Here is a 24,961-nt window from a genome sequence, read left to right as displayed (position 1 = left end):
AATAAAGTAATTATGCCATATTCTCAAAAGCCAATACTCGGCTAAATTAGTTCTAAAAATACTAATAAGTACAGTCCACATCATGGAGCGCTTTAAAGTCTATTTACAAGCGTCAACAGGACAGAGTTTACGATTATCGATAAGAAAATATTTTCTAGGCAAATTCGGGGTTTTTAAGTTATCAAGAAAATGTCACTGATTGAGAGTGGGTGGTTTCGTGAGATGAATGATCAATGGGAAGGGTACAGTGTAGGACTGAAGATAGACAAAGTGTTATATGAAGGAAGGTCCGACTATCAAGACATTCTCGTTTTCAAAAGGTACCGGTGCACACATAAGCCATTCAGTCAAGTGTTAAATATTCGTCCTATAAGACACCGTGAGTGTTTTCGATTCGTGTAGAGTCGAGTGGATTTTTCACACTACCACCAATCGAACGCGAGTAGTGCAACGCTAGTGTCGAGGTCACAGGTCAAGAACAAGCTCCTCCCGCAATGGGGAATGAAGTCGTGCAAATGTGCATATTGCCTTACTACAAAATGGCGGCATAGCAACGGAAAGGGAAAAGTTAGCACTGAGCACAAGTTGTACCGATTGTAAATAACGTTTAACCTTTGCATCAAAGCTAATGTTGATAAACAATGCAAATTTATCGAATTAATGTAGATGCGTCCTTTTGATTAAAATCCTTTTGACTGGTTATATTTATGCTCAACTCGACCTGACTCGAGCCTGTTCGATTCGACAGTAAACTGCGCATGCGCAAGTGTAACACTAGTGTACTCTCGCTTGACCGAATCGAACGCACTCTGTGTTACAAAACTGCTAGGTAGAATACAGACCATGAACATGTCCTTTAGATTTTACTACTCTATTTATAAGAAAAATAATCTGCACGAGGGTTGTGCCGATAGTCACTTCCGTAAAGTTTTATCAGTAATATGACATTGTAAAGTAACTGGACAATGAATTGATCAAGGCAGACCTAAATCCTCTGCAAAAGAAAAACACTTCAAGATGGACTTGTTTTGCAATAAATGAATAAGCCAGTACAAGATAGCCCTTTTTGTTAATTAGTAATTAAGTAATAATCAACATCTGAATTTCATGATTTTAACGGTTGTAGGACATTTGCCCCCCAGGACACTTGCCCACCAATGAAAAAATGAACTGCTGGACATTTGCCCCCCAGTTGAAATGGCAGATAGGACATTTGCCCCCCATAGCTTATTTTTGGATTGGAATGGACATTTCCCCCCCCAATATTTTTGTCCTATCTGGCAGTATATATAACTGTACTTTTTATGCCCCCAGTTTTCAACTGTCCGCCCGTTCGTTAGTTAGTTCGTCAAAACGTTAACTTTTTGCATGAAGGCACTTTACTCGCGAACCACTGCACCCAGGACCTTCAAACTTCACATGCTGATAGTACTTATTAAGTACACCACCCCTACTGACTTTGGGGTCACCAGGTCAAAGGTCAAGGTCACAGGGGCCAACGATAACTTTTTGCATGAAGGCACTTTACTCGCGAACCACTTCACCCAGGACCTTCAAACTTCACATGCTGATAGTACTTTATGAGGACACCAACCCTACTGACTTTGGGGTCACCAGGTCGAAGGTCAAGGTCACAGGGGCCAACGTTAACTTTTTCCATGAAGGCACTTTACTCGCGAACCACTTCACCCAGGACCTTTAAACTTTACATGCTGATAGTACTTTATGAGTACACCAACCCTACTGACTTTGGGGTCACCAGGTCAAAGGTCAAGGTCACAGGGGCCAACGTTAACAGGGGTGTAAAAAAAATTTTCGCACCACTCGCCCTGCATGACTAGTAGCCAGTAAAATCTACACGCCCTTAGTGAACAGCCACTCGCCCTAACAATTGACATAAAATATTGTCATTTTTATGAAAGGAGTATTATACATGTTCAATATGTAAATTTCAAATGTAGAAAATAATATTCTCTTGTACACTACATTTCCTTTTTAAAGAAGCATATTTGTTCTTCTTAAATTTCCTTTTTACAGCAGACATTCTTATTTTTCTTTCATTCTGTTTTTGTTGTCTCCACCACCCAGTTGCTCCCTACAATAACTGCATTGAGTACATATTGCTTCTTAAGCGATGTTGAAAGTTTGAAGCGATTATATTGAAAAATGAATGCGCTACGCGTGTTTTCTGTGTACATGTCGATAAACAAAAGTAACGGCGATGTAAGCCGCACGTGCTTGTGGAATGGAAAATTACCGGCATGACGTTTTGATATCTTTACGATTCGCGGGTCAATTCCTGTCAATCCAGGTATTTATTCGTGATGTTATTTCTGAATTTGGTAAAGGTGCCACGTAAAAACCACTCACCCTATAGGTCGAGAAAACAGCGAAGTCCACTCGTCCTGGCCAGACTTTAACTCGCCAATGCGAGCTGGCGAATGAAATTTTACACCCCTGGTTAACTTTTTGCATGAAGGTACTTTACTCGCGAACCACTTCACCCAGGACCTTCAAACTTCACATGCTGATAGTACTTATTAAGTACACCACCCCTACTGACTTTGGGGTTACCAGGTCAAAGGTCAAGGTCACCAGGTCAAAGGTCAAGGTGCTGGGGGGCATTGTCACCATTAGTGACAGCTCTTGTTGTTGTTTTATTATCAAAATTACTCTAAAAGGCAATTTTCAAGAAAAAAAACTGTTTTATTGATAATAATTTGATAAATATGTTACTTACTTTCAGGTGTTAAGGTAAATAATAGCATATTTATATTGAGTAATAAAAGTGCTCATAACAGCGTTATAATTTCTTAATTAGTGCAATGTTTTTAACACATAAACTTATTAATTGTCAATTATCTACTACAAAATTGTATAAAACAAAGCTATTGTCCCCTAAAATATTATGAATATCTTTTTTGTACCAAGTTCTTAAAATATCACTGGGGGACAAAAATATTGTGGGCAAATGTCCATTTCAGAAATAAGCCCTGGGCAAATGTCCTATCTACCATGTCAACTGGGGGGCAAATGTCCAGCAGTCCACTTTTTTATTGGGGGGCAAATGTCCTGGGGGGCAAATGTCTGGATCCCGATTTTAACAGAATCTGTATTTCATCAGTGATCTCGCTGTAGCAAAATATGCAGAAAATCTTTTTGTGTGAAACAATGCGTGAGTTGACCTATTTTGCGCTGAGCTAGCAAAGTGTATGATAGAATTCCAAGATTGTATTTAACATAACATTATAGTTTTTGGAATTTAAAGTAATTAATATTTGTTCCTCTTTATAAACCTATCCGTGTTTTACAAAGATTGAATTTCTGTTAACTAATTTATCAGAGGCCGGGCTTTGTGTTAAACTTATTCTCAATGATCATGAAAATAAGGAATGATCACTAAATTTGTATCATTATTATGATTATATAGCAATGCTTGAATTCTTTTAACATATAGAGACCTTTTCAAGAGCTACTGTACATCGCTGCAAATCCAGGCTACGCCTGAGTCACATAAACAGTTTGCCAAAACTGAATGGTTTTAGTTGAATATGTAGCCTGTTGTTAGGAATGTATATGTTTGGTGAAAAGCATTCCATTGAGTGATCTATTAAGGTAGTTCTGCATGTTTGATAAACTAGAAGTGATGGCGTAACATCATTTATCTGGAAAACATAGAATAAAGCCTGGATTCGGCGTTTGGAAATAAAAATCATTTTATGAATTAATGTCAACTAGTGAGTAAATTCATTACAATGCACTGTTACTAACTTTCTAAAGTTTAAATATGATAGTAAAAACATCTGACATGTTAAATAACTCAAAATAATGTGTTAAATTAGCATGGAATGTGCAGTTCACTTTAATCATGGTCAAATATCTCAAAAAAAAAGTACACAGACTTTTACATTTTATTACACCACATTATTGGCCATATGTTTATTTACAACTTTGAGTAGTTTCATCTGCTACTAGTACCTGAAAGGGGAGTTATAATTAAGCAGTATACAAAGATAGATTAAAATCTACATTGTAGAAAAATTTCTATTCGCAAAAATGTTATGAAAGTTATGATTTTCCAATAGACTCCCATTATGAAAAATTGCGTGAGGTTGAAATTTTTAAAATCAGTCTAGCAAAAAATCAAGCACACGGCCCTATCTTTTTTTATTTTTATTTATCTAAGTATATTCTGAACTTAAGAATCTGAAGTTTTGAAAAATCAGGCTTTAATCAAATTCTACATTGTAGAAACAGTGTGCGACATTAACGGTAGCCCGATCGCCAATGGTTACGAAAAATAGGCTCGGGTGACAGAAAATCGGAAGACCGCTACGAAAAATTCTGAGGAATAAATTTACAAAAAAAAGATCATTGCAAACGTGGGAGCAAAATAGTTGCTTTGAAGCTTCAAACTTCGCTCAAATCTAATCTCAAAACGAATTCAAGTCTACCGATTTTTATGCCCCCCTTTGAAAAAGGAGGGGTATATTGTTTTAAAGATGTCGGTCGGTGGGTCGTTCGGTCGGTCGGTCGGTCTGTCGGTCGGTCGGAATGTAGACCTATCCGTTTCCGGATGATAACTCAAGAACGCTTGGGCCTAGGATCATGAAAGTTGATAGGGAGGTTGGTCACCACCAGTAGATGACCCCTATTGATTTTGAGGTCAGTATGTGAAAGGTCAAGGTCACAGTGCCCCTGAACAGTAAAACGGTTTCCGGATGATAACTCAAGAACACTTGGGCCTAGGATCATGAAAGTTGATAGGGAGGTTGGTAATTACCAGCAGATGACCCCTATTAATTTTGAGGTCTGTATGTCAAAGGTCAAGGTCACAGTGACCCTGAACAGTAAAACAGTTTCTGGATGATAACTCAAGAACACTTGGGCCTAGGATCATGAAAGTTGATAGGCAGGTTGGTAATGACCACCAGATGACCCCTATTGATTTTGAGGTCAGTATGTTAAAGGTCAAGGTCACAGTGACCCTGAACAGTAAAACGGTTTCCGGATGATAACTCAAGAACACTTGGGCCTAGGATCATGAAAATTGATAGGGAGGTTGGTAATGACCAGCAGATGACCCCTATTGATTTTGAGATCAGTATGTTAAAGGTCAAAGTCACAGTGACCCTGAACAGTAAAACAGTTTCCGGATGATAACTCAAGAACTCTTAGGCCTAGGGTCACGAAAGTTGATAGGGAGGTTGGTCATGACCAGCAGGTGACCCCTATTGATTTTGAGGTCAGTATGTCAAAGGTCAAGGTCACAGTGACCAGGAACAGTAAAATGGTTTCCAGGCAATAACTCGAGAACGCTTTGGCCTAGTGTCAGGAAAATTGATAGTTAGGTTGACCATGACCAGCAGATGACCCCTATTGATTTTGAGGTCAGTATGTGAAAGTTCAAGGTCACAGTGACCCTGAACAGTAAAACGGTTTCCGGATGATAACTCAAGAACACTTGGGCCTAGGATCATGAAAATTGATAGGCAGGTTGGTAATGACCAGCAGATGACCCCTATTGATTTTGAGGTCTGTATGTCAAAGGTCAAGGTCACAGTGACCCTGAATAGTAAAATGGTTTCCGGATGATAACTCAAGAACACTTGGGCCTAGGATCATGAAAGTTGATATGCAGGTTGGTAATGACCAGCAGATGACCCCTATTGATTTTGAGGTCAGTATGTCAAAGGTCAAGGTCACAGTGACCAGGAACAGAAAAATGGTTTCCGGATGATAACTCAAGAACGCTTTGGCCTAGTGTCAATAGGTTAAATGTCAAGGTCAGATTAAACCAGAATGGTAGAACTTTTGTTTACAGTGAGCATATAATTTCTGTTCCTTGTGCAATTACTAAATGCATCAAGGGGGGCATTTCGTGTTCGACGAGCTCTTGTTTGTTTTGAATGCGCACTTGCTTATCTTTTGACAATTTGCACCGTCATAATGTGCGTTGAATACACATACACACACGCCGATAGCATAATTTAAGCTCCGCCTACTTCAGGTACTTGTGAGATTTTCGCGAGAAGTTTGAAAGCGAATCAAATTATCGGTTTCACCAAAGGCAATTGTAATAGGGCAATCAGCGCCGTTGTTACGTTTTTGACACTTAGAATTTAATTGTCAACATGTGCGAGTCGTTTTCTAAAGAAATTGTCGATTACATATGGATTAATTGAAATGATAGACACAATTATTTGGTATCCATGGTAAAAGAACAACATGTAAAGGACTAACTTCGTAAAGCTGTCTTTGATGGATGAATTGATTTGAATATATATTTCTAGGTTTGACACAGTTAACTTTCAGTTTTATTCGAATGAGAGTGGTGACTCGGTATTAATAATAAACCCCTTTTCAACCTGCATTCATATATTACACGATATAGCACCAAAAAAATCGGAGTGTTAAATTCAGCACCGTCTTGAACAGAAAACTTTTTTTTTTCAGAATTTTGTATTGAAACAAAAATCACTGTGTTAGGAAAAATGATGTAACTAAGAAAATGAATGTTCATCGAATCAATTCACAGCGTCGAGGTAGAAATATAAAAATTATTGGAGTCTTCCAACTTCTCCCTAAAGTCTCCCCACATCTCCCTAAATCAGTTTGAGGGAGAATTGACTTCTCCCAAAAAAAATAATGGGCCTAGCGAGACCCCTTGTCACTCTACTGCCAAGCTATTTCTTGTCTACAAAGCTGTTTAGATCTCGTTTCATGACCATGTGTCTTTGACTTTCTGCACAATTTTGTGAACTCTGTTTCAGATTTGGAAATCAATTCTGAAAAACTCATACAAATTTCTGAAATATATCAATATTCACCAACCTACAGCAGTATATTGAAAGAAATTAAATAAAAAATTACTAGAATGAAAGTCTTGTTCATTCTTGACCGAAAATTGGTGGGGCTACAAAAAATTCTTTCAGGCTACAAAAAATTTGAAGTGTGTAGCCCCATTGGCTACGGTGTTAAAAAGTTAATGTCGCACACTGTAGAAAAAATTTCGATCCGAGCATGCAGAACTACCTTAAGCAGTCTATTATGTGTTCCATTAAATGATCTATTATGTGGTTCATTAGTTAATTTATTAGGCAATCCATTAAGTGATCTATTATGCATTCTTTTAAGCCATCTACAGTCGAGTCCACTTAATACGAACTTGCTTGATACAAATTTTCCTGGTTTCTGGTTTGGCAGTGTGCTGGTGTTAGTTAGTTTATTATGTCTCCCCCAGGAGACATATTGTTTTTGCCCTGTCCGTCCATCCTTCCGTCCGTCCGTACGTCACACTTCATTTCCGAGCAATAACTGGAGAACCATTTGACCTAGAACCTTCAAACTTCATAGGGTTGTAGGGCTGCTGGAGTAGACGACCCCTATTGTTTTTGGGGTCACTCCAGCAAAGGTCAAGGTCACAGGGGCCTGAACATTGAAAACCATTTCCGATCAATAACAAGAGAACCACTTGACCCAGAATGTTGAAACTTCATAGGATGATTGGTCATGAAGAGTAGATAACCCTTATTGTTTTTGGGGTCACTCGTCAAAGGTCAAGGTCACAGGGGCCTGAACATTGAAAACCATTTCTGATCAATAACTAGAGAACCACTTGACCCAGAATGTTGAAACTTCATAGGATGATTGGTCAGAAAGAGTAGACGACCCCTATTGTTTTTGGGGTCACTCCGTCAAAGGTCAAGGTCACAGGGGCCTGAACATTGAAAACCATTTCTGATCAATAACTAGAGAACCACTTGACCCAGAATGTTGACCCAGAATGTTGAAATTTCATAGGATGATTGGTCATGAAGAGTAGATGACCCCTATTGTTTTTGGGGTCACTCCGTCAAAGGTCAAGGTCACAGGGGCCTGAACATTGAAAACCATTTCCGATCAATAACTAGAGAACCACTTGACCCAGAATGTTGAAACTTCATAGGATGATTGGTCAGAAAGAGTAGACGACCTCTATTGTTTTTGGGGTCACTCCGTCAAAGGTCAAGGTCACAGGGGCCTGACCATTGAAAACCATTTCTGATCAACAACTAGAGAACCACTTGACCCAGAATGTTGAAACTTCATAGGATGATTGTACATGCAAAGTAGATGACCCCTATCAATTTTGGGGTCACTCCATTAAAGGTCAAGGTCACAGGGGCCTGAACATTTCCGGTCAGTAACTTGAGAACCACTTGACCCAGAATGTTGAAACTTAATAGGATAATTGGTCATAAAGAGTAAATGACCCCTAACGATTTCGGGGTCACTCTGTAAAAGGTCAAGGTCATGGGCCAGAACATTGAAAACCATTTCCGGTCAGTAACTTGAGAACCACTTGACCCAGAATGATGAAACTTCATAGGATGATTGGTCATGCAGAGTAGATGAACCCTAACGATTTTAGGGTCACTCTGTTAAAGGTCAAGGCCACAGGGGCCTGAACATGGAAAACCATTTCCAATCAATAACTTGAGAACCTCTCGACCCAGAATGTTGAAACTTCATAGGATGATTGTTCATGCAGAGTAAATGACCATTATTGTTTTTGGGGTCACTCCGTTAAAGGTCAAGGTCACAGGGGCCTGAACATTGATAACCAGTTCCGATCAATAACTTGAGAACCACTTGACCCAGAATGTTGAAACTTCATAGGATGATTGAACATGCAGAGTAGATGACCCCTATTGATTTTGGGGTCAGTCTAATAAAGGTCAAGGACACAGTGGCCTGTTCATGTAAAATCATTTTTTGGAAATAACTTGAGAACCACTTGACCTACAATGTTGAAACTTAATAGGATGATTGGACATGCAGAGTAGATGACCCCTATTTATTTTGAGGTCACTTGATCAAAGGTCAAGGTCACAGGAGCCTGAACAGTGACTTGAGAACCTCTAGGCCACTAGTGTTGAAATTTAGTGGGATGACTGGACATGCCAATTAAGTAGATGATCCCTATTGCAGCCAACCATCAGTGTCTCTTTGACTTTCGCTCCTGACCCCTATTGACTTCGTGCCTATAGGACTTTGCATTGGGGGAGACATGCGCTTTTTTACAAAAGCATTTTCTAGTTTCTCTTTTTTTCAGTTGATATCATTGTTTGGTAGTGTGTTGATTTTTATGGCTATATTTTTTCTTTTCAGTTCCTCATTTGGCAATGTGCTAGTGTTAGATGGATGTATTCAGTGTACTGAGAGAGATGAATGCTGCTACCAGGAAATGATTGCTCATCTACCACTCTGTTGCCATGCCAACCCCAAAAATGTTAGTAACATACTGTGAAATCATTTATATTCGTGGTAGACTAATTTTTGTGGATTTCGTGGTTGAGTCAGTCCACGAAATTTATTCCCAACCTCAAGTAAAAGTGAAGTAAAATTCCCTTTCATTTTATGATCAAAAGTTGAAATCCACGAATTCATATCCCCACTAAATTGCCGTTTTGACCAAAACCATGAAATTTCATGCCCACGAAATTTACTGATTTCACAGTATTGTGGTAATGTCTAACACTGTGTTTTTAGCTTGACTGTTCGAAGAATAATGAGAGCCATTCCACACACACGGGCATTGGTGTTGACCTAGAGGTATCACAAATTGGTTAAAGTTTTGCATACAAGCTCATACCTCATTTATCACTGCATGTTTTGGAGTGAAACTACACAAGGCTTCTTAGGTATCAAACTTACTGAAGTAACCAAGTAAGATAACTCTTGGTTCAATTTAATTCAAGTTATGGCCCTTTTCCAACTTAGAAAATTCCGTTAAAGTTCTGCATGTAACTAGCTATCAAATGTATCTCTGTAACAACTGTATGCAATATGGCAGTTTGGTCCTGAGACAGCCAAACAATTTATCCTCCATCTTTGTTTTATTTGAGGAGGATTCTGTTAATTGATTATGAAGTTATCAGCAACACAGATCTATTTACTGAGCATTCTTGTGAGTATAACTTATACTCTGGAAAAATTGTTTTACCCACTTTCATTCAAGCATACAATTTGTTACGTACATTGTGTTCTTGTTTTTTTGCAGGTGCTTGTTGTTGGAGGAGGAGATGGAGGTGTGGTCAGGGAGGTTCTCAAACATGACTCTGTAGAGAAAGTTACACTCTGTGAAATTGATGAGGTAAAATTACATATAAGTCAACCTTAGGCATAATACAATTAGAGGAGGCTCTGTGGCCAAGTGGTTTAAAGGTCGCTGACTTCAAATCACTTGCTCCTCATCAATGTGAATTTAAGCCTCACTTGGGGCATTGAATTCTTCATGTGAGAAAGCCATCCAGCTGGCTTACGGAAGATTGGTGGTTCTGCCCATGTGCCTGCTTGTGTTGAAATAATGCACAGAAGGGTACCTCTTCCTCCACCATCCAAGCTGGAAAGTCTTCATATGACCTATAATTAATGTGTTGATGCGACCTTAAACCCACGAAACAAATAAGTAATAATACATGAATTTGAGGCACTAAAATGGAATTAATGAGTTTACTTATCATACTGGTTGTCTTCTGTATTTGTTGATACTCTGTAACACTTATATATGTAAATTAGATATACATTTGAGTGTTTTTAACATGGCTGAATATTTAAAGTAAGGGTGATTTATACATTCATAAAATGTGTATGCTGCAGAAGAGTGCTACACAAGCATTCGTATGTATGTACGCCTGTGTGTGTTCAGTACTCCATAACAGTGTACCCATTATTTGCATAATAATATATTATGTCATTTATGTGCTTTTACGTGACGAGACGAAACAAAATTGTCTCTGTGAAACTATCATGATTGTAACTGTTGCCACATAGCCTAGTCTCATTTGTTATATTTGAGAGATTTATTTTCGGTTCTAAAATGAGGTTGTTGTAGTTTATCCTGTCTTGTTCCTTTGAAATAATGATATGTTTTCTGTTAGTCTTTGTTCCCTCAAACTCAGATAATTGGAGCATCTTGGCTTGAACTGATCGTCAGTTCTAGGCAAAATTTCTGTATAAAATATACTGTAAAAGCACATATTTCTGCTGAATTTTTGCGTATGTTCGCGAGGTTTAGTATTCCGGAAATTGTAAAAATGGTCACTAGCTGAATTTGAATTAAACTAAAGGTGAGTATTTATGGGAGGATTTATTTTCGCAAGATGTAGGGCCTCGCAAATATAGCTAAAATTAAACCCTCACTAAAAATTTCTGCTTTTACGGTATATTGTTTGATGGCTGAAACAACTGATCAAAATTGAACAAATTCTGCTGGTCTTGTCGATTTGGAGCAAATGCAGTTTGTCTCTATTTATGTTTACATTATACCAGATTAGTAGACACAATGAGGAGTAAATGATATAATAATGATTTGCTTTTGACAGAAAGTGATAGAGGTATGTAAGGAGTTTTTACCAGATATGGCAAATTCTCTGTCAGATTCACGATGCCATGTACATATTGGTGACGGAGTACAGTATATGAAGGAAAACAAGAACTGTTTTGATGTAATTATCACTGATGCTCCAGATCCCATTGGTAGGTAAACACTTTTATTTTATGCTCTTGAGTGAAATACTGAAATTTATCAGTTTCATCATGTCAAAAGATTTTAGCTGATTTTTATCATGCCCCGCTTCGAAGAAGGAGGGGTATATTGTTTTGCAGATGTCGGTCCGTCCTTCCGTCTGTTGGTCGGTATGTAGACCAATCCGTTTCCAGATGGTTACTCAAGAAAGCTTGGGCCTAGGATCATGAAAATTGATAGGGAGGTTGGGTATGACTTGTAGATGACCCCTATAGATATGGAGACCAGTAGGTCAAAGGTCAAGGCCACAATGACCCAGAACAGTTAAAGAGTTTCTGGATGATAACTCAAGGAGGCTTTGGCCTAGGATCATGAGAGTTGATAGGGAGGTTGGTTAAGACCAGCAGATGACCCTTTTTGAGGTCAGTAGGTCAAAGGTCAAGGTCACAGTGCCCCAGAACAGTTGAACAGTTTCCGGATGATAACTGAAGATTGCTTTGGTCTAAGGTCATGAAAGTTGATAAGTAGTTAATCATAACCAGCAGATGACCCCTATTGATTTTGAGGTCAGTAGGTCAAAGGTTAATGTCACAGTGACCCAGAACAGTTAAACTGTTTCCGGATGATAACTCAAGAACGTTTTTGGCCTAGGATCATGAAATTTTATAGGGAGGTTGATCATGACCAGCAGAGGACCTCTATTGATTTTGAGGTCAGTAGGTCAAAGGTCAAGGTCACATTGACCCAGAACAGTAGTTTGTATACAGTAACCAAATAATCTATGTTTCTTGTGCAATTACTCAATGCACCAAGGGGGGCATTTCGTGTTCTACCAGCTCTTGTTTTTGTTTGGATGGATATTCAGAGACTTAAACTCCTAGTTATGTGATTTTTTGCAAGTCCTGTTTTATTTATTATATATGTAGATATGCATGCAGTTAACACAAACATACACCATAAAAAAATAAAACTCATTATTTTGTGAATTACTTACAATACAGTCGGCTTGTGACTGTGATGTACGGTTGTAAGATGTAAGGTACATAGAGATTCATATTTGATGGAAAATGATAATTTCTCTTCATTTATGAGCCTTCAACTGTTTTAAAATGTTTTACATGATACATAAAACCAAAAGAATATGTTAGAAGGTAAAGGTTTCTTGTTTAGCATCGGAGGTCCATGAAAGTCCTCATCTGGAATGAATGTAACAACATATATCCAGCTGAGCCTACAGCAGGTCACTGAGGAGTGATTTTGAACTCCCCAGCATCTATTCTAGGCCAATACTGCCCAAAAAAGTACCAATTTAAGTAAATCACAAAGCACTCAAGGGAATATCAGCCGTGAATCGAACCCAGATCATTGGCATTGTAGTCCAACCTGCAAACCACTGTGCCAATGACTGCCCAAGTGTTCATTTTGATGAGATAATTTTAATAAGATAATAACCATGTAAGACTACATTTCAGGGGCAGCTAAAGGACTATATGAGTTGGACTACTACAGGTGTTTAAAGGCAGCACTTAAACCTAATGGTATCATATGCAGCCAAGGTTGGTTCCCTTTATTATCTGTTGGTAACTTTTTATTATCTGAATTAGTGAAAATACTGTTCTTTGATGTGTGTCAATATTTCTTTAGGCAATCTTACATTAGATTTAACACCACACAACAGATAGTTAAAAAGGAAGTAAAGACAATATGTAAGTATGTATTTCTTTGAATTGAGTTGATCAAAACTTTTTAAGAATGTAAACATAATAATTTCAAAATGTTGTATAATACCGGAAATGATGTCTTTTCTACCTGATATGACATATATTTAAGAATAGTTGTGTGTTTAGAGTAATGTTAATGCCATTATTTGTTGTTTGTTATGCATTGAAAGAAAGGACATCGGACATTATGCTAGGGATTTTGCCTAAATTTCAATGCCATTTTTCTTGACTTCTATAGCTGATATTTTTACATAATGGCTTTAAATGCTCATAAATAAGTTATATTCCTATCACACTGTCACAAAAATAATTTTATTTCATATTTGTTTATTTTTGAATTTTGAACAGTTTGTGACTAAGGGTCATATTTTTTGAAAAATTTCAAAGGTCTGTTTTTAGTGAAATAAGCATTAGCATTTAAGGTATGTCTTTCATAAATGTTTTAAAAGAATAAATAAACTTCTTCCATGCAAATTATCAGTTTTATTAACATTTTTGAAAGTAAAAGAAAAACAAAAAATAAAAGTGGAACAAAACTTTTGATACACAACTGTACTTCAGTTTTTTCCACTTGAATGCCCGAATAAAAATTAAGCTAAATCCAAGATAAGTGTCCTGTTTGCATAAAATACTCTACGTTTTCCCAATACTCTTGATCAAATTTGCCCCCGATCTTATATAAACTGCGCCATACCGGCTCCACCAATAACAGATCATTACTGGCACCACCGGCACCGATCTAAAAATAAATTAAAACCGGCACCATGCCGGCACCACTAAAAATAGATCACTGCACCAGCGGCACCGATCTGAAAATTTAAAAATAGATTAAAACCGGCACCATACCGGCACCACCTAAAAATAGATCACTACCGGCACCACAGCATCACTAAAAATAGAAACCGGCACCAAGCCGGCACCAGGAGTATCCCATGTACAAGCCAGACCGGCCTCATACCGGCTCTGGCACCGGCACCAACCGGCACCAGAGAGTATATAAGCAGAATGCAGCGTCACACTGCACATAATGCAAACCAAACTTGCCTAGTCATTACGGTCAAGTCCTCTGAAGAGGTTCACAACTGCTGAACGAAACCAGTCAGGGAAGATATCTAACCAACAAGAGAGCATGTCCTCCATGGCTCACACTCAGCCACAATATACCAGATGCATTTATCATAGTCTATTGTTTGTTTTCTATACATCTATTGATATACTGTATAAACGCGATAACTGTGGCCTTTATTTACTAATACTCGATCAACCCATTACAATGAAATAGGGGATCAAGTATACACATTATATGACAAATATCATATATAGTAGCTGCGTGGTCCAGTGGTTAACACGTATGATTTATAAGCTAACGGTGCTGTTTCGAATACAGGATGAGTTACATTTTTTTATTTTTCCAGCATGTTTACCTTGAGAAGGAATATTATGAGGTAAAACTATTTGTATCATGATTTTCTCTTGCACTTATTCTAAGAACTGATTGTCATTTTTCACAGGATCTCATATTAGAATTGACATTGAATCTATTAAGATTGTAAAATGAATAAAAAAAGCTCTTGTAAGGAAAATGAAACCAATGTTGCGATCGTTAGAACATTATGAAGAAGTAAAAATAATAAAAAAGATGGCCTGTAACCTACACCATACAAACATAAAAAGAATAGAGATCCAACGCACTGTCCACTAGACTACAAATCTTTTATGAAGTAGTGAGACATATTTAGAGTTGGTAATATTACAATGTACATATTTAACACCACTTTACGGATAATACACTTGCTTTACCTCTTTCTGGATTTTACCAAGTACCGTTGAAATCAAGTTATTGCGATCCATTAATACCCATGTACAATACTGACCGGATGACCCCAATGGTTGACCTTTGTATTTTAAGACAATTAGATACAACCTAATATTGAAAAGCAGTGTACGTAAAACGCTTCATCTCTTTGCTTTCATGAATTTAAAATTGACGGGTATCCTAAGTACCCCTTATATCTACAATGAAATAATCGATATGAATAATCGGCTTAAGGTCACCATCGCGGTCAAGTTGCGACTACTATATATATATTGAACACATGTAGTGGTGTAGCTGGCCTTTTATCAGTTGTACCATAGGGGTGTAGGAGACTGCATATGGTTCAGGGATGCCTTGATTTTAGCATTTTATGACACATTTGGGCACATTCTAGATACATCGTTTGCTCTTTTCAAGGCCCCTAAATATTGCTTTTTTGATGTGTTTAGTTTTTCAGTTTCCTAAATTATCTGTAGGCACAGTCCTGCGGTGCTTATGTAATAGCATCTACGCCACAGAATCATGCACATTTAACCTATATCTCTTTAATACCTAGCAAACATTTAAATGTGCTTTTTGTTACTCCAATACAAAAAAGAATAAAACAACATATCAATACATGTAGTAACATTATACCGACTGGTCCAGTATATCAATCAAACGAAACTTCATTAGCTAGTATCAAGACTTGTGTAGATAATTGCGCGCGCGTGTGTGTTTGTGTTTGTGGTGTGCACATCTGCGTGCTGTGGGTTTCGTTTTAGGGAGGCTGAGTTTTTGGTAGTTTCAAGCTTGACATTCTATGTCTGCTATTCATTTATTATAGTGTTTTCTATGGTTGAAATGTTTTCAAAACGGAATATAGCTTTTGTAGATATGTATACATTTGTAGTTTAAGAAACGCATGCAATAAGTGTCAAAATATTTAATGTAAAATTTATTTGCTGACACCATGTACATACTTTCAATTTTTGACTCTTTCCCGCCTGAGACCAAGTACCGTATTTGAAGCATACGTATAAAATAATTTCTTACAAAGGCATGTGAAATATTTTGTTTCGTCACCTGGGGGAAAGATATTTAAAACGTAAAAATAATTGATGTTCATATTTTAATTGAAATGAGAATGAGAAATGTCTACAAAGTCTTCTTTTTGTTCACAAACTTGTAAACTTTAGTTGAATACCCTGAAATCTCGAAAATAAGCTTGTTTTGAAAATAAGCCGGTCTCGAAAATAAGCCACCATTTCACTACAGTCAAAAAGGGCTCATAAATTAGCCGCACTCAAAAATAAGACGTCCAATATTTCAGTAATAGTATCAATGACTTTGTTAGGACACCATATAAGATGGCAAAAGTTACTAACGTATACATAGCAGATTTATTTCCAAATGTAATAGCAATAAAACATACTTTGGAATAAAAACACTTAAAACAATGCAAGTTGTGCTGATTTTTAAAACCCTGGACAAATTGAAACTTTAAAAGCAATAAAATAAATGTCTCAAACACTTCTTGTCACTTCAGTTCTATTAATTAAAATAACCGGTCTTTGTAACACAATACATTGTTTATCACATTTTGTTATTCATATTTGTTTTGCGATTAAATAATAGGTGTATTTTGTTTGTTAGGCTAGACAAAACTTTTAATGGGTAATTATCTGTTAGTATCAGATTATTTTCAGTTAGAAATTGTAACAAATTGTTATAAAACAGATATGTCAGAAGTATAAGTATTTACCGGCCTCGATATTTTAACTAAAAAAAACAAAAATATGACATCCGTATCTTCAGTATTTCGGTACTCAAAAATACGCCGGTTTTTAACTCGTTACTGAATATATGTACTCAAAAGTTCGCGGTATATCAAGAAACAGTCTTTATCTATCTTTACTATGCAATTTCAGAAGTCTACCCCTCGGTCAGTGTTTACTTAATTGGTTAGGCAATCTGAATAGGAAAATGTCCAAGGTCCTTTTGTCTTTTGATGTTAGTTTTGATAATGAATGTTTTATAAGGATATGAGCAAAGCTGAAAAAAGAAATCAGTTTAAACAGAAATACTTCCATTTAGGTTCTACACGCCCCCATTTTTAGCTTGATTATTCAAAGAATATGGAGAGCTATATTACTCGCCCCGGTGTCGGCATTGGTTTAAGTTTTTATGAAATTGTTAGTCTTGTATACCAGCAAAGATATTAACTTCAAACTTGTAACACTTACTTATTGTAATAGTGTCTACCTGTAGGCAAGAGTACATAACTCTGTCAAGTAATTTGGCTGAATTATGACCCTTTTTGGACTTGGAAAATGTTTCAGATTTTATTCAAGTCCATGTTCTGTAAAAGCTATTTGACATGTGGCTTTGAAACTTTGAACATTTGTTTATCATCATGATCTCCATCTGTGGGCAAGAATACATAAATCTGTCAACTATTTTGGCTGTATTATGGCCCTTTTTGGACTTTGAAATCAGTTAAATTTTTCATACCAGTCTATACTTTGCTTAACCTGTTTGTCATATGGCTTTGAAACTTTGACCACTTGTTTACCATCATAGTTTACATAATATTATGTAGGCGTGACTACGTAACTAGGACAAGGACTTCAACTCAGTTATGGCCCTTTTTTGACATAGAAATTAGTTGAGTTTGGCATACCATTCCATATTTTGTCTAAACTGTTTGATATATGGCTTTGAAACTTTGAACACTTGCTTGCAATCATGGTCACACATTGCCATATAGCACAATAATTATCCAAGTACATTGTTTGTCTTATCTATTTTTCTTCTTTTGTCTGAAAATCTCTGGAAATATTTTGAACCCATACTTCCATCAATTCTTCGAATAGTCGAGGACGTTGTCAACAGACAGCTCTTGTTATATTTTACATATAACTAAACTACACCTGTTGCTGGAACCTGTTTAAGGAACCTGTCAACTATAATTTCCATATATTTCTTACAGTATATGGCTCTGTGTTTGCTGTGCTCTGTGCTTCCAAGAAATCTATCCTCACCTTGTAATTTTTGTATGTCTATTGAGGTAACTCATAATACATGCAAAATATTGAGCCAGATGTTGATTTAGTGAAAGACATTCTGAATCTTACACAGAAACAAACAAATAACCTGTTTGTATTTATAGGTGAAAACCTCTGGCTTGATCTTCCAATTGTTGAGAAGTTGCTGACAGGGTGCCGCAGTTTATTTCCTAGCACAGGATATGCATTTGCGGGCATGCCAACATATGCTAGCGGGCAGATTGGATTTGTTATGGCCAGTACAAACTCAGTAAGTCCATTCTAAGTTTTCAGGGTCACATAATCTTTATAAATTGGTTTTGATTTTTTACCATAAGGCTAGTTTGAATTTTTTTAAAGATATTAAACATATATAATGGTTGAATAGTAAACAGTCTTCAAAATTCACTTTTTATATCTTATATACCATTTTGAAACTGTTAAAAACAATGGAAGGTTGCATAGTTTAGTACTTACAAGGATTGAAATGAGTGCTGTCACTAAACTGGTATATTGGACGAACCACGGTTATATTCTCTTTTCTGCCTGTGTGTCCTGCTTCGATTTTTCTGACCTCAGAGCCATGGGTCTGTCTGTTGTCTAATGTGAATGGTTTGAACACTGGCAATGTATATCTTTATATTTTTACAGGATTTAAGTTTTAATAATCCAGCAAGGACATTCACGGATGAGATGGTAAACAAACTGGATTTGAAATTTTACAGTTCTGAAATACATAAGGCAGCCTTTGTATTGCCAACATTTGCTAAGAAGGTAAGGTTCTAAAATACCATTTAAATAAAGATGATCGTGTATGTAAAATTTTATCTTGCAATCTGAAGATTTTTTAGCTCACCTGAGCACAAAGTGCCCAAGGTGAGCTATTGTGATCACACTGTGTCCGGCATCCGTCATGCGTGCGTCCATCAAGTTGTCCGTCCATCGTCAGCATTTGTGTTTAAATGACATCTCCTCCAAAACCAATGAATGGATTTTGATGAAACTTAGCCATGATGTTCCTTGGATGGTCCTCTACCAAAGTTTTTCAAATGGTTCTGCTTGGTTGCACATGGGGCTGCCAGAGCTAAAAATAGAAAAAAAACTTCAAACAACATCTCCTAAACCGATGGTCCAATTTTGAAATAATTTCACATAAATGGTCCTTTTGTCATTCTCTATCAAGATTTTTCAAATTAAACCGATTGGTCAAAAAACATGGCAGTTAGAGAGCATGGTCACTTTTCCCTATATGTATGTAGTGGAAACTTTAAAAATCTTGTGTGGAACTGCTGGCATGATTTTAAAATAATTTTACACAAATGGTCCTTGTGTGACCCTCTACCAAGATTGTTCAAATTATTTTGATTCATCAAAAAACATGGCCGTTAGAGGGCGTGGTCACTTTTCCCTATTAGTATATAGTGGAAACTTTAAAAATCTTCTTGTGTGAAACTGCTAGCCTGATTTGAGAATTATTTTACAGAAATTGTCCTTGCGTGACCCTCTACCAAGATTGCTCAAATTATTTTGATTCGTTAAAAAACATGGCCTCCAGAGGGTGTGGTCACTTTTCCCTATATGTATTTAGTGGAAACTTTAAAAAAATCTTCTTGTTTAAAACTGCAAGACCGATCTTAAAATAATTTTACACAAATGGTTCTTGTGTGACCCTGTACCGAGATTGTTCAAATTATTCATAAAAAAACATGGCTGCCAGGAGGCATGGTCACTTTTCTTCTCTGAATCAATAATAGCGAGTGCCTTTATATTTGGTGTGTGATATCAGATTTGTAATGTCTACCAGAATTGTTCAAATTATTGCCTTAGGTTCAAAAGTGTATGTGACATGTATATAATATAGGCTAACATAGAAGAAACCTTACTCTGTCCTTATAAAAAACATACTTAAAGCCTTGTACACAGGTGAGCGCTTTAGGGCCAGTGACCCTCTTGTTGTTAGATTTAGTTTAATTTTCAGCTTTATTTAATCTTGTCACATTTTACCTTACTGTTTTAACAGGAAAAAAATTGCAAAACGAACAATCAGAACATATTAAGGTGGTAACAATTTACTATACATGTTGGTGAAATCATTCTTTAGGCCATAGAAATGATTCTTGGTTTTGCATCAATAAAAAGGTATTATTGAAAGCACCACATTATTTTTTCTTCACACTAGCAATTTTTTTAAAGTATTTCTAAATTTATAACCTATACTCTTTCTTACTGTGCAGGTTTTGTTTCCGAAGTCTGGTACTCAGAAGAATGGAGTTGTTCATGATAGAGGCACATAGGTTAGAGTAACCTCCCCTTGATAGAGCTGGTACAGTGGAGGTCTACACTTCTACCCCATATCAACTTCAATATTGATACACCTGTCTTAACATTCCAGATCATTTCACTTCATTTCTTGTATTTACCGGTTATGTAACAAGTGCTTAGTATCATATAAGTGCTTTAGAATTGTGCATAATTTTACCTTACCTTAATGTCTGACAAATGATCTTTGCCCCTCAGCCTGTTAGTGTTTGTTACCTTATTAGAAAGTTTTCTGTTTTTATTATGCATTTTTATGGCTACTAACTTAATTCAGTGACATCTACTAGCATAATATACCACAAGCTGTATTTACGATGCCATCAATTGCCATTTGTCATTTACATCTATCACCCATCAAGAAGCTCATCAGACAAAGGCCAGTTCTTAACATTTTCGTCATTCCATCACCTTACGACTGTACGATATGAGCCTGCATATCCGCACAGTCTGGTCAGGATCCATGCTGTTCGCTAACAGTTTCTCTAATAGCAATAGGCTTTGAAAGCGGATGTGCAGGCTGGTCTGGATCCATGCTGGTCGCAAAGCCACTATGTTGGTTTTCTCATGGCGCAGCTCATTTATTTGTTGACTTCTGATGTACTTGTTTTCTGAATATGCTTGAAATCCAGTCCTGCTATGTTGTTTCCGGACTACTGTAAAAGCACATATTTTCGCTGGGTCAAAACTTTGCGAATTTGAAATTTTGAGTAAGTTCGCAAGGTTTAATTAATATTCGCAAAATTGTAAAAATGGTATCCTACTTGAATTTGAATTATACTGATGGTCAATGTTTATGCGAGGATAAATTTTCACGAGATGTAGGGCCTTGCTAATATAGTGAAAATTAAACCCTCGCGAAAATTTCTGCTTTTACAGTATCCACTGCCTTCTCGCATCATGATCGTCATCTTAAGTAACCTTACCTCACTCTGTATGGAGTACATTCACGATTTTGTTTTAAAATTTTAGATGAAATTTGGAATAATAGAGTTAAGTTTTCACTAGATTGGTAAATTTGATTTTATAATGAGTACTGTTTCTGACTAAATGTTACTGACATAACTTCTTCTGTTAACTTTAGAAATTATCTTTATTTAGATTTTGAAAGGATTTAATTTTTTGACAACTGTCCTGGAGATTTTAGAAATAGCAGTATTTCCAAACAGTCCCAAATTCATACATTTTACATGCAGAGTGCAGTTTCATAGTGTTTGAACTACGTCAAAGCATAAAGAACTTCTTCTAGTGTCAGACAAGTTGAATTTTTACATTATAAACAAGGACATTGTGGCCCTTTAAACATTTATCATCTTTCTGTGCTAATTGTTTTAGAAAAAAAACTCAGAGACATGTTTTATTTGTTTAATTCTAAACAGTAGAATACTCTGTTGAACCGATGGTTTGACAATTATTGTTATGCTGATTTGCCCAATTAAACTAAAACTTGTTGCAGATATTGTTTAAAGATAAAGGCATGCTAGAGATGTTGTAGAGTAATTGTTTTGTCTTGCCATTTTTTACATGTATTTTATAAGATTTTACATGTTTTCTTCTTTAAATTTCTTTAATTTCTCCTTGTAAATATGTTTCACTGTTTGTATAATTATGTCTCCCACACCACTTTGGTGGGAGACATATTGATTTACTCGTGTCTGTATGTGTGTCCGTCTGTCCCAAATCTTGCCCACACTCTAAGTCGAATATTTCTCATCCGATTTTCACCAAACTTGAAACAAATGTGTTTGCCAATAAGTCTTCGGCCAAGTTCGATAACTAGCCAAATCGGCCCAGGCACTTCGGAATTATGGCCCTTGAATTACCATATACAAGTCTTGGTGCATGGTTGACTCAGATATATAATGGAGAAGAAATGCCAATCTAGATGGTTAGGCAGTTGTGGGAGACATGTACTTTAGTCAAAAGCAGCTCTAGATTTTTTAGCTCACCTGAGCATGAAGTGATCCTGGTGAGCCGTAAGGATCATTGGATGTCTGTCATCCAGTGATTTTCTTGAAAGAATGTCTCCAACCAAATCACATATTTAAACAAACCATCGTAGGAATGTTTCTTTTGTTGGCCCCTTTCAGATTTGTTGAAATCTAGGTCATCCATGTATAATCCTGGTTGCCATGGCAGCCAAAACAAAAAACGTTCTAAAATTTTCTTCTTGGTAACCACTGGCATGGTCTCAAACTAATTACTCAGAAATATTCCTTTGGTGACCCTCTTTCAAACCATATTGATTTGTTTAAAAAGAACATGACTGCCAGGGGCTAGGGTTAGTTTTCTCATTTTTGTACCCCCCCCCCCCCCGACAACAAAGTTGTAAGGGGGGGGGTATACTGGTTACAGGTTGTCTGTCTGTCCGTCTGTCTGTCCGTAGACACAATCGTGTGCGCACCATCTCTCCGCATCCCCTTGACACAATTTAATGAAACTTCACAAGTGATCAGTAACAACAGTAGTTGTGCGTGGGGCATGTTAGGTTCTTTCAGAAAAAATACTTGCAGAGTTATTGGACTTTGTTTTTTGTTACTATACTATATACGTAGACACAATCATGTGCGCACCATCTCTCCTCATCCCCTTGACACAATTTAATGAAACTTCCCACAAGTGATCAGTAACAACAGTAGTTGTGCATGGGGCATGTTAGGTTCTTTCAGAAAAAAAAACTTGCAGAGTTATGGGAGTTTGTTTTTTGTTACTATACTATATACATAGACACAATCTTGTGCACACCATCTCTCCTCATCCACTTGACACAATTTTATGAAACTTCACACAAGTGATCAGTAACAACAGTAGTTGTGCATGGGGCATGTTAGGTTCTTTCAGAAAAAAAATTGCAGAGTAATGGGACTTTGTTTTTTGTTACTAAACTATATACGTAGACACAATCTTGTGCGCACCATCTCTCCTCATCCCTTGACACAATTTAATGAAACTTCACACAAGTGATCGTACAACCTAGTTGTGCATGATTGTTTGTTTTTTAACGATTCAAAATTCAGATTATAGGGCCTTTTATGTTCTGGTTAACCTACATGTTCTTCAGTACTGCAACTCCATGTCTTGTGAGGCTAATATTTCAAACCAATGCACACAATTTCACATGAGACTTCACACAAGCGATCTACGAGTTACCAACTACCTAAGTTGTGCATGATGAATGTTAGGTTCTTTTAGATAAATATTCTGCATAGTTATGGGACTTTGTTTTTTGTTACTAAACTGTATACATACAGTCTATATAGTATACAGTCAACATAATTATGCAATCTTGTGTGCGTCAAATTGCTATGTACTGTGTCAGTGCATGCGGGGGGTACATTCATCACCTTTAGTGATAGCGCTAGTTTTCTAAATGGGACAATTTTTTTTTCTCTGAAACTGCTGGCCTATTTAAATAATATCACAGAAATTGCCACAACAGATGGGTTAGGATTTCTCTGTATATGTATAGTGTGACCGTTTAGACTTCTTTTCTGGAATTGCTGACATGATTTCAGTACAATTTTACTGGAATATTCTTAATGGTCACCCTGTACCAGGAGTGTTCAGATGAATCTGAATCGTAAAAAAATGTCTGCTACCTATATGTATAATAATGAGCCGTGCCACGGGAAAACCAACATAGTGGGTTTGCGACCAGCATGGATCCAGACCAGCCTGCGCATCCGCGCAGTCTGGTCAGGATCCATGCTGTTCGCTTTTAAAGCCTATTGGAATAGGAGAAACTGTTTGCGAACAGCATGGATCCTGACCAGACTGCGCGGATGCGCAGGCTGGTCTGGATCCATGCTGGTCGCAAACCCACTATGTTGGTTTTCTCATGGCATGGCTCATATAGAAGAAGCTCTTCAAACACTGCTGGTTCAGTTTTGATATAATTAAATTTCACAGACCCTTGGGCGACCCTTTACCATGTTTATACAAATTATTTCATTTTCCCCACCAGAGTGCGTAGTTAATCACTTTCCTATCTACAGGTATTTTTTTCCTTCTTTTTAAAGTACCTCTAAAAGGACCTTTTCCCAATTGAAAAATGCAGTCTTTTTTCCCAATTATCATCCAAAAATTCCCCCAAATGACCAAATTAAGTTTGCATTTTGATGATTGCAGAAGGAAAACTTAATTACATTGACATTCACGATGATTTAACCATTTAAGCAGTTTGTTTGATGATATTTACATGGAATTTAAGGAAGAATCATTCTAAATGATGTTATTAATTAACTATAAAAATTCCCAATCTGAGTAAAAAACCCAGTATTTTCCCCAATTTATCCGGAACCGGACCTTTTCCCAAAAGGGCAAAAAAATCACTGATCTATATGTATATAGTGTTTCCTATATGTGTACCATGGATAAGACCTTTTTATCAGGAAACATTCACTCAGTTTCAAAGTATTTGCCTTGCAAAACTCTCTACCAAGTTCGTCATGCAATTTGTGAAACTCAGGTGAGCGATCTAAGGCCATCATGGCCATCTTGTTTTTAGCAAGGACTGGTACCATTTCAAAAAGTGATTTTAGTTGTTTTATTTTAAGCTGACAGTTGAGCA

At 36.9% G+C, this 24,961-nt stretch overlaps 1 protein-coding gene across 1 annotated transcript; it reads left to right on the top strand.

Moving 5' to 3' along the window:
- Nucleotides 1–109: 109 nt before the first annotated feature.
- On the top strand, nucleotides 110–23,336 carry LOC123533914 (spermidine synthase-like). Its single transcript, XM_045315894.2, has 8 exons — nucleotides 110–320; nucleotides 9,154–9,274; nucleotides 10,046–10,138; nucleotides 11,370–11,523; nucleotides 12,985–13,068; nucleotides 18,201–18,346; nucleotides 18,727–18,849; nucleotides 20,310–23,336. The coding sequence occupies exons 1-8, from the start codon at nucleotides 190–192 to the stop codon at nucleotides 20,367–20,369; spliced, it is 912 nt and encodes a 303-aa protein (XP_045171829.2). The 5' UTR covers nucleotides 110–189; the 3' UTR covers nucleotides 20,370–23,336.
- Nucleotides 23,337–24,961: the final 1,625 nt, after the last annotated feature.

This window comes from Mercenaria mercenaria, chromosome 12 (genome assembly GCF_021730395.1).
Source record: "Mercenaria mercenaria strain notata chromosome 12, MADL_Memer_1, whole genome shotgun sequence".
NCBI lineage: Eukaryota > Metazoa > Mollusca > Bivalvia > Venerida > Veneridae > Mercenaria > Mercenaria mercenaria.
This window is presented reverse-complemented; position numbering and strand designations above follow the sequence as displayed.

What these genes read in the sequence shown, in the direction of transcription:
- LOC123533914 (XM_045315894.2), top strand. Translation starts at nt 190, where the DNA reads ATGTCACTGATTGAGAGTGGGTGGTTTCGTGAGATGAATGATCAATGG. An exon ending in TGATGCTCCAGATCCCATTG is followed by an intron (nt 11,524 to 12,984) that starts GTAGGTAAACAC and finishes ACTACATTTCAG; the next exon opens with GGGCAGCTAAAGGACTATAT. An exon ending in TGCCAACATTTGCTAAGAAG is followed by an intron (nt 18,850 to 20,309) that starts GTAAGGTTCTAA and finishes CTTACTGTGCAG; the next exon opens with GTTTTGTTTCCGAAGTCTGG.